General features: G+C 28.1%; 1 protein-coding gene across 1 annotated transcript in view; it reads right to left on the bottom strand.

Annotated features, from left to right (window-relative positions):
- LOC108551531 (nose resistant to fluoxetine protein 6) overlaps positions 1 to 10,641 on the bottom strand; it is a 21,240-nt gene that overhangs the window by 6,595 nt on the left and 4,004 nt on the right. The window contains exon 2 of the mRNA XM_017905738.1: positions 872 to 1,027. Within this exon, the coding sequence (XP_017761227.1) occupies positions 872 to 1,027 (156 nt within the window). The remainder of the gene's footprint in view (positions 1 to 871; positions 1,028 to 10,641) is intronic.

Consider the following 10,641-nt stretch of genomic DNA (forward strand, 5'->3'; position numbering starts at 1 on the left):
AGGGAAAAGTTGTTCAATACATTTAGGTTATCTAAATTCTATCTTATGATATTTTTTCTTATTACTGATTCTAAGCAAGATTTAATTATGAGTATACGAAATAAATGAAATATGAGAAAGATAAAGAGAGCATTCAGAAATTATTCTAGATCTTATTTTGAGAGTATAGTAGATGTTTAAAAAAATATATAGGTATGATCGTTTATAATCAACCATGTTGGTTTTAATCGTAATGATCTGGTTATAATTTTGCAATGTATATATTTATTCTTATTTTTTACATTTTTTACAAATATAAATATATCGTAGAATCTAAATTTATTTCATATAAGTATGACAATTATTATAATATAAAGACTAAATGTAATCAATAATCAATAATATAATCAATATAAGATAATATTAAAAATAATAAGGTTGGTAAAATAACATTAATAAGATTAATGTTAATATAAACATAATAACTCTAAATGAGTTTAATAGTTAACAAAATGCTAATTTTTCGCTATGATGCACTATGCAGGCTGGAACTCTATTAATTTGTAACAAAGTTATTGATTTATTTAATAGAAATTATTATATAGGATAAAACGCAATTCGTAAAATATTGAAAACTGTATAAAATAGAAATAAAAAATTGATTAACATTACAATCCTTGATTCGTTATAATTTTTCATTAAATTCTTTCTGATTTTTTATTTATATAATTTATCATCTTTGTCCATAAAATAATTTATATGAAAAGATGAGAATCATCTTACATAACTAGTTTGAAATCCGATATGTAATCGAAAATGAAAAAGGGTTAATGTTAAATGAATTTGAATGAAATTTCTCATAATTTACACATTCTAATGTTGCTATGCTTACTTTTCAGGGCCCATAAAGAAAATTTCGCGAGTTCCTGGTGAAAAATGTCTGCATGCCTTTTGCATTCTGGACTTACTCGTCCAACTCCAGGATCGAATGCTGTAAGGATCTGCAACAATCTCCTTGCTTCTCGATCAATTTCCTCGGAAAAATCATCTAAAAAGCAAATGTAAGTGCTTAATTATATGCATATTTCAAATATCTGTTTTAGCAGTAAATCTACCACGAACAGTGAAATAACCGATGGATGAAAGAATTAAAGGAGGAAAATCTTTAAAAATTAAATAGAAGGAGATATTGAAGAATTAATTACACGTATGCATCAAAAGAAAAAGCGATGACGTTGTATGCAGAATTTGTTATTAGAAGTTTAAAAAAGTCATTGTAGTCGTGGTAGGTTTAATGTTGAAGGATATTTGTTATAATTAATTATTTTTAAAGGATATCTGTTCTATTTTTTAAGAGATAGCTATCCTATTTATATTTTAAAGAATATCTGTTTTATAATTTAAAGGATCTCTCTTATATTTTAAGGGGAATGTATTGCATAATTTAATGTATTTATTCTGTAATTTAAGGGATGTCCATCCTACATTTTAAGGGTTAGTTATTATGTGTTTTAAGGGATAGCTATTCTATATTTTAAAACATATTTGTTCTATGCTTTAAGAGATATATATTCTGCAAAAGAAGATATAATCGATAATTGTGCTACACTTTCATCTAAAGAAATCGAAACTAACATATAACTGCTATGAGTGGATAATTTTCAAAAATAGTATAGTGTTAACTCAGCGAAATTCGATTAAAGTTTGTTACAAATGAACGTGCAAAATTTTGAATTGGCAGTTTGAATTGCCTTTAATTCAGAAAATTCTAAAAATATACATTTTCGAATGTCTACGTAGTACGGTTCTTTTAAAGAATGTCTTTCCAATTACTAATTCTATCGAGGGGATCGTTTCCAACAGGTTTAAACCGTTTCTGTGATCTCGAGTGACGGAAGAATTTTATTGGGATGAATAATCAGAATACGAAATATCGAGTTTCTTCAAGGAAAGGATATTCACGTCTTCTCTTGATATCGTCGATTCCATTTTTCGACATTCTTTTTACTTCCTTTAGTAACGAAAAATCACCAATTTCATAAATCAACATTGAACTGTCCTAACATTTAGTTAATCTTCGCTAAATGCTAAAAAGGTAGTCTTTAGCAACCTTTGCGGTATTTTTTCCAAGTTTACAGTTATACAAAAGGTAATATTAGTTGAATATTCATGATGAACCTTATGATAATGAGATTCCAATGTTTCGCTCATACGTATATCTTCTAACTATTCGATGCACGTTTCTTTTCCTTTAATGTGTTCGATAATAACTGTCAGCAGCATAGAATTTAATGGATGGGGTTGCTATGTCAAATTCGAAGCCAAAATATTTCATATCATCAATCGAAACCATACCGAAATCATTCCGTACCATAATGCGAAAGTTTATTAAATTCTGTTTACGTCTATATCATTACTATGAAAATTTTAGTCACAGATACTTTGTATTGCAATATATGATGTACAATAAAATCGCATATTTCGATTGAAAAGAAAGTATTCCTCCCTGAAGACGATGTAAACTAGAGCAATAGAAGTCCAAGTTCAATCGAGGGATTTTCAACTTTCACCTGTGGAATCAAGATCGACGCAAGGTTGATTTAAGAAAGACTTTCACTCTCGTTCGTTTGTCACGAGGGTTTAGGTGTATCCCAATGAGGTAACACTCGTGTACGTGCCTTGAGTGCAACCGAAGGTTTCAACGTAAGAGTAGCCTATACCGACATCGGTGGTCCTGACATTGATGAGTGGCTACCCAGGTTGAAATGCTTTTCTATGAACACGATCTTTTTCTGCAATCTCGGTAGTTATGCTACTGATAGTAATCTGACATGACATTTTGAGATTTTCAAAAAGGTCAAAGTACTATTAACGACATTTCGTATAGTTATACTAGATCTACAAGTAGATATACATACGTAAGTACTTAGATCTGCTTAGGTTTCTTTCTTTCTTTCTTTTGTAATTTTCCAAGATTTCATGAGAATATTAATATTAGAATTTCTAATGGGCAGCTAGGTTTGAAATTGTTATATTTTAATAGTATTTCATTGTACACATGTAAGTACAATTTATAAAAGACATAATACATAGTTTATAATGTACTATGTGTTCAAATATTATAAATCTTTATGTAAGTTGCAATTTTTTGAGGATTTGGAATTTTAGGGTTAAGGAAATATTAATTCTTTTTTTATTCTGAAGTTAATGTCTAAATTTAAGACTTCTAGTTCATATTCTACAATGCTTGTTTCGTTTTAATAATAATTTTTCAGGTCAGTATCTATGTATTGTACTTCCGGTGTTTTTATAGCTCAAGGGGGTTGTAATTACAATATTTATTGTAATTAAATATTTGCTAATCCTAATGTAGAATTTAGTATGATCATTATTGCCAAATAATTTTTTAATATACTCATTTAGCGTTTCATTCTATGTGTGTCCTCCATTTTATTCTTAATATTTTAAAAAGCTGATTTTAAACATTTAATATCCCGTTTTGAGGTAAATTTAATAATTCCATAAAACAGCTATATATCATTAAGAACAGGATACAGTTTGTTGCAAGACAATTATTTTACAAGTTTTTTTACAAGTTTGTTTCCTTAATTTCATACAAAATGTTTGCCAAAAGGAAATTTTTTTCGTAGTTCTGAGTACTTCCTGAGAATTCAAAGTAGTTAACGTCATCGATTAATTTTTGTCACACAGTCGATTATTATTAACTACACTAAAGAAGAAAAAACATGCGTGGAATAGTAAAAAAGATATATATATCTCATTATCAGCCGTCATAAATATTCAACTTATATTATTTTTTTATGAGTGTACATTTGGAAAAGTCTTGCAAAGGTTGCTGAGGACATAAATTTAGCATTTAACGAAGGTTACCTGAATGTTGAGATAGTTCAATGCCGATTCGTGAAACTCAAGATTGGTGATCTTTCGTTACTTATTCAATTTGACTTCTCAGTTCTAGAAAAAATATATTGTGCATAAATATAGGAAGAATAGATGAAATTTATAAAAGGACAATAGGGAACAGATGGAGACAACTGTTGCACAATAATGTAAGATCTTGTGCGTCGAGAATAATCGCAATAAGGATTTGGAAGATTAGAACATACACTCGTACATGAAAGTATTTGAAAGTTTACATGTGCTGTTTTTAAAAAGTAATATATGCGTATCACTTTGAAATATTTGTATCGATAATGACGTATATAGCACGAAGAAAGTCTTAAATTATATGAGTAAAATTAGAAAATAATTCAATGATAGTATTGTATTTGAGGTATATTTATTATAAATATGTAGTATCAGTGAATCATATAAATATTGCATAAGTAACGTGTAATAATAGTGAAAAGTACAATTAAACAATAGGACTTTTCATTATGACGTTGATTTATACTGTTTATGATAGATTTAAGACGATTTGCCATTTAACTCACTAGCGCCACCACGGTCAATATCACCGATAAATGTAATATGAATATTGTACATATCGTTGAATTGTTTTCTAATTTTATTGATTTTGCTGATTATTATTATTGAATTATGCCTACAATTTTGTAAACTCGTAGCTACTTTCCTTTGGGTAGATTTTCATGTTTTTAGTCATCTAGACAACTTTAATAACGAATCAATTGCTTCGAAACCTAAAATTTCCTTAGATATAGTTTTAGAAATTTTCGGATTTTAAAAGTAGCAGTTATATAATATAATTAATCATATAGAAACCATTTTACATGATTAAAATCTTCTCCGCAGTTAATAATAGTCTAAATCCATTAATTTAATATATGCATGCATATGCAAAAAAGTACAATTCAAACTGTAGAAGCCAATGAACTGAAGCTAATAAATTTCTTAATAGCTTGTACATTAGATCGAACGATATTGAGTTTGCAAACTGATTTCAACACAGATTCATAACGAACAGAGCACGCTAATTTTAATACGATGGAAATGAAAACAGTTGGAGTAATAGGTATGAAATCATGTGTATAATTACTCGAATATAATACACGTCGTATGATTATTAAGTAGTGACAACTATGAATATTAAAAGGTTCTGTTGCAACTAAAACTGGAGCAACTAATTGTAAGTAGGCATATTCCTAATTACGTCTGCGAAATTTATTCCGATTTTTAAATTCCTCAATGTCGAAGTTTATGACAGCCTGTCAATTATTTTTTATTACTTCGAACTTATTGTTATTACCTTAATTATCTCTATTGGTTACGATATTGTAGTCAGTAGAATTAACTGCACATGATTAACAAAATAATTGTGTAGACAGTTAATATGTACTATATATCTAACCCTTCACCAGCAAAACCTCTAATTAATAGTAATATGCTAATCGATCGTCTAGTCGAACTCCATACCAGATTCCTTTTCCCAAACATTCCTAATATTTCACATTCATGTTCTTATCTTTTCCTGTTTCCACAAGCGTTTATGCAAAATATTGCGTGAAATGCGTTTATATTGAACTAATGTCCGTTAAATCACCTGTCAACCTACCAACTTGAAACTAGCGAGTTCATTATTAAACCATACCTGATAGCTGTGAAGGCACGAATTTCTTAGACTCTTTTATATACATTGTAGCATGCAAATAAACTTTCAGTGAAAGTCATAGACGTTTTCGTAACGGACCGCTAATGTCCATTCGAAGTGCAAATGTAACCGCAATAGAGGATGAACTCAATATCCGCCATTTTGTCGTAACGAAACCGCGGGCATTGCAACAATGGCCGGCGAACTGGCAATAGGACCGGATATATCACGTCTGCGACTGTTTGTTTCGAAATAATGTGTCTATCATTTATCCTTGGTCGATTCTAAATGGCGTTGTTTCGTCGGCTAGGCAAGTCGTCTATGACAATATTTCGATATCACGGTATTGTTTCGTCAACTTAACCTCACTAAGCAAATCGTCTGCGACAGTATTTTAACCAATTTGCATCATTGACACATATATACGCGCGTTTATGCTATAATTCTTAATTCCTTCCTCCATTACAGAGCACGGATTTTTATTACGAAGTAACAGATACACGTAGCAAATTTTCAGTACTCAAAATATTTGCAAATCTAATTTAGTGAAACAAATTTGACGGTGGGGGTATATTTTTCATTGTTTAATATAACAGAATCTTTAGAATTCTAGATAGAATACGAGTTTTGGCAAATTTTGTAAGAATTTTTAGTTATATTTTTGTTTACACTTGTCGTTCAAAGGCAGTTCCATTTGTCTTGTCAATGCATTGGCAAACTCGACGAAATTGCATAAGGCGAGCAGCTGGTCGATGTTTCTTCAGTGGCTATTGCATTCGTTGATGCGTTTGAATAACGAACAGTGTTACATATACACTGACTAAAACGATTAGAGGTCGTGGTTCATTCACATTACGGTTTTAGTATTCACCAGAGGCTTTATTAACCGAGAATCTTGAAACATGCAATATGTAAACTAGACACCTGGCAGACACATTAAACACGTGTGAAAGTAAAGCATTATATATACGTATATAAATATATATTAGGTTGTTTGAAGATCTTAGAGGATGTAATTTGTAATATTCTTGTTACAAAAATGAAATTTTATAATCTGCTTTATATAATTCAAATTTTGATTGTTTACAATTGATTACAATTTCTCAATTCAAGTATGAAAATACTTTGATACTATTTGACAGAATTTATAAAGAGACTACCTTGTGCAGTGATCTATTGGTAAAATATAATGATGATCAGTGCAATGATGTATTGTTGAATTATAATAGCGATAAAGAAGATTCAAGATTGAAAATACAAGATGTTTCTAATGTACGCCTAATTCTAATAATTCATAATTCATTATTCGTCTAACAGCTTCTGTGATTCGTAGTCCATTAGCGATAGTTAGCAGAAATCAAGCTTTTATCCGATAAACGAAAAGTGTTTTGTACTATACTGTATTTTTGTTCACTCGAATTTAAACTTTCTCTAAAGCATTTACTTTTTCCAAATATGAAACATTTTCATATTGATTTGATTTTTCTTATTAAGTACCTAGTCTTTTTATCTTTTGTTCAAATATTTTGTATTTAAGCAAAGAATTTAATTAATTTATCGACAAATTAAATTTCCATTATTTAGCAAATTTCATTTCTTAATAAATATTTAGACAAATATCAATGTGAGTAATTGTTTGAATTAAAATTGCGTTTGCAAATTAATTTTTGCAATTTTTCAATAGAATTTCTTTTTCTTATATACTCCCTGAAGCAAAATTCCTTAATTTATTTTATTAGCCATTAAAGTGTAATCACTATTAACACGTACATAAAATATAAATATTCATTTAAACTCTTAAAAAATTAATGAAATATTACCTGCTCAAGATCGCATATATTTTTCAGACAAAATAACATTATTCAATAAGAGACATTAAGGGTGCAATATCAACATCAATGAAGAATAAGAAAAATCATGTATTCTCTCATTTATTACTTGTTCTATTCGCTTTTTCAAAGACAAAATACAATTTCCTATCATTGATATTAGTATGATAAATTTATTCTGTTCATTTTATTTATTTTAGAATTTCGTGTTATGCCATTAATTTAATTCATTTCATTACAGATTATTTATAATTTGCTCGTAAACGTGTACTTACGTATCTGCAAATGCAAAAGCTCTTAAAAACAGTCTTTGTACAATCGCAAAAAGAAAAGTCTACTTAAGGCTTCATAGAAATTCAGTAATTAACTCATAATTAAACGCAAACGTTGTCATATTTGTAACTAAAAGTAAGTATTAAATGATCATTCAGGTCATAAGCATGACCTTGTTGTGCAAAGCGTTTTATAAAATTAATATCTCCTAGCAATTAATGTCATAGAGAAAATTAGACTTGGAGAATAGGTTCTTCCGCGAAGAACTTAACTTTTTCCTTTTATACATACAGATTTATAGTAATTTATTGATTTAGAATTAATCAGAATATTAAATTACGATTGGTATTATTAATTTAAGCAAGATTACTGTTATAATATATTAAAAGAAAAATTAATTTAATTAACTTACAATAAAGAAAAGTTTAAAAATATAACAAGACTATTATTATTATATATTATAATTATTGTTATATATAATTTTACATTATCGTAGTATATGTAATAACTATTGTTATTTATTTTAACATACTGTAAACCAAATTAACATGATTAAAAGAAAGAAGAACTTAACTTTTTCCTTTCCATACATAGAGATTATCGTATATAATGAATTAAACTATTGATTTAGAATTAATCAAAAACTTAAATTACGGTTGGTATTATTAATTTAATCAAGATTACTGTTATAATATATTTCAAAACAAATTAATTTAATTAACTTACAATAAAGAAAAATTTTAAAATATAATAACAATATTATTACTATATATTATATATTATAATTATTGTTATATATAATATTACATTATCGTAGTATATGTAATAACTATTATTATTTGTTTTAGCATATTGTAAAACAAATTAACATGGTTAACACAAGATAGGGGAAATGAATTACTGAAGAATATAATAAAATTTATTAACTACTGATTGAAAATACCTAATAAAAAAAATTGTATGCTAAAGCCATAGCACACAGTTATATCGAAATGAGATATATTTCGGAAATATTTCAATGTAATATGATTAATTGAATTTAAATAGCTAAACAAATTCGATTGACCTAATTAAGCAGCGAATTACACATATATGCGAATTATTGACTACAAATGTTCTTGACCTTCGCATACCTCGCTATAAATCACTTTATCCTAAATCATGGACACGATATTCGTAAACCTATTACGAAATCATACTTCCTCTTACGTTGAACTATTACTTCGTTCACGTTATTCCAACAGGTTTTTCGAGACCACTGCTAAACAGCTTCTGATAATAACGTGGTTAAAAAAATGTAGTATATTATGAATAATCTGGTAAGAATTATGTATCAAATATTTGCAATTACTGTTTTTATGATGTAATAACCACCTGTGTTTAGAAATCAATGCTTTTTCATACTTTGCAAATACTTCATATAATGATACAGCGAAAAGCAACGTTTCCCGAAAAATTTTTTCCAGATACGACGCGTGAGAAATAATTTGACGAAATCATTTATAAATGCCTTTTATTCAACGATTTTTTACTGGCCAATATCCCCTTTGCTATATAGCGAGAGTCTTTTATTCTCTTCCTGTTACCTTCAGCCAAATTAGGTGATTTTTCGAAGGCGGAAGATTGAAAGACCACCAGTTTTTTACTATGGATCATACCTTATATAATTATAGAAGGTACTGGAACTGTTTCTTTCAAATTAGACTCATTTCCATGACTGGAAATGTCAAGGTAATTCGAGCAGTAGTTTAAAAGTTGATCAACTGCATTACCAAAGTCGGTTACGATTTTTAAATTAGCTGCTTATGTAACTGAACTGCCTTTTACTGATAAAATTGTTGCATAAAACTGTAACTCATTCCCTTTTATTCATAATTCTTCACGGTCACATGGGGATTAACCTATAGCTGGTAAGGGTGAAGTCTGACAGACTGTAGAAATTTTGATGTTTGTTGTAGTTTGAGAAATGTTCCAGGAAATGTTTTTAGACTTCATTTTTAATTCCGTGTTACGAGCTACAATTTATTTAGAATGTAAATAACGTAATAAATGTAACTCGTAATATTAAGAATCTTTATTTTTGTTAATCGTGTATAAATATTTACACAATTTAAAGCTTGGATATATTATTCTGAATATGTTGTAGGTTTTCAAAAGTAAAATTTCTTTATTTCTCATTTTTAAATCTTATTTCTTTATTTCATTTGCGTTGTATTTACATTGCACTGGAAACTAAAAGATTCGACTGATAAAAAATGAATAAAATGGCTTTTAGAGGTCTCTGCTATCTAAAAGTCTCAAATATAAGTTATATTTAGAATAAATAATAAATGATATTATCTTTAAAAATTAATAGAACAATATTTTCTTTGGTACATTCAATATTTTCAATATTTCAACTAATCGTTTGCTGAAAAAAAAAATAGAATTTTTTAATTAAAAAATAAAGTTATTTATCGTATTAAAGATACCTTTTACAAAGAAATTGATACTTCAAGACACGGTGACGCATATGTGCTGAATTATCGCTTATTGCACGAGGAATTACGTAACTTAAAATTTATCCAACTTCGACGCACGAATATTTCCGGTTATCGCCATTTTGATAATAACGCGGATAGTTATACAATATCTTCGATCGGACACTATTTGTTCCTTCGTAATTGTGAATTATGAATAATATGTTTCGTATAACTCGTGGATATCGTTATCGGAAATATGCTTACAAAATTAACACTGCTAATAAACAATGCTATGTCATTACGCTAATATTAAATTTGCACAAATTAATTGTGCAAAAAATTTCTTACACAAAAGGTAGTACTAGATAAAATTCTTAAAATTGTGCATGATTTAAAAAAAAGAAAACCAAAATATATCTGGTTTATCAAAAGCAGATGATGAATTAAGCTTGTATGATTGTCATGCTCATATTGTATACTTTTATGTTTTTTCATAATCACTCATATAATATCACTCATATAATATATA

Source organism: Eufriesea mexicana, unplaced genomic scaffold (assembly GCF_001483705.2).
Source record: "Eufriesea mexicana isolate 0111107269 unplaced genomic scaffold, ASM148370v2 scaffold4395, whole genome shotgun sequence".
Classification (NCBI taxonomy): domain Eukaryota; kingdom Metazoa; phylum Arthropoda; class Insecta; order Hymenoptera; family Apidae; genus Eufriesea; species Eufriesea mexicana.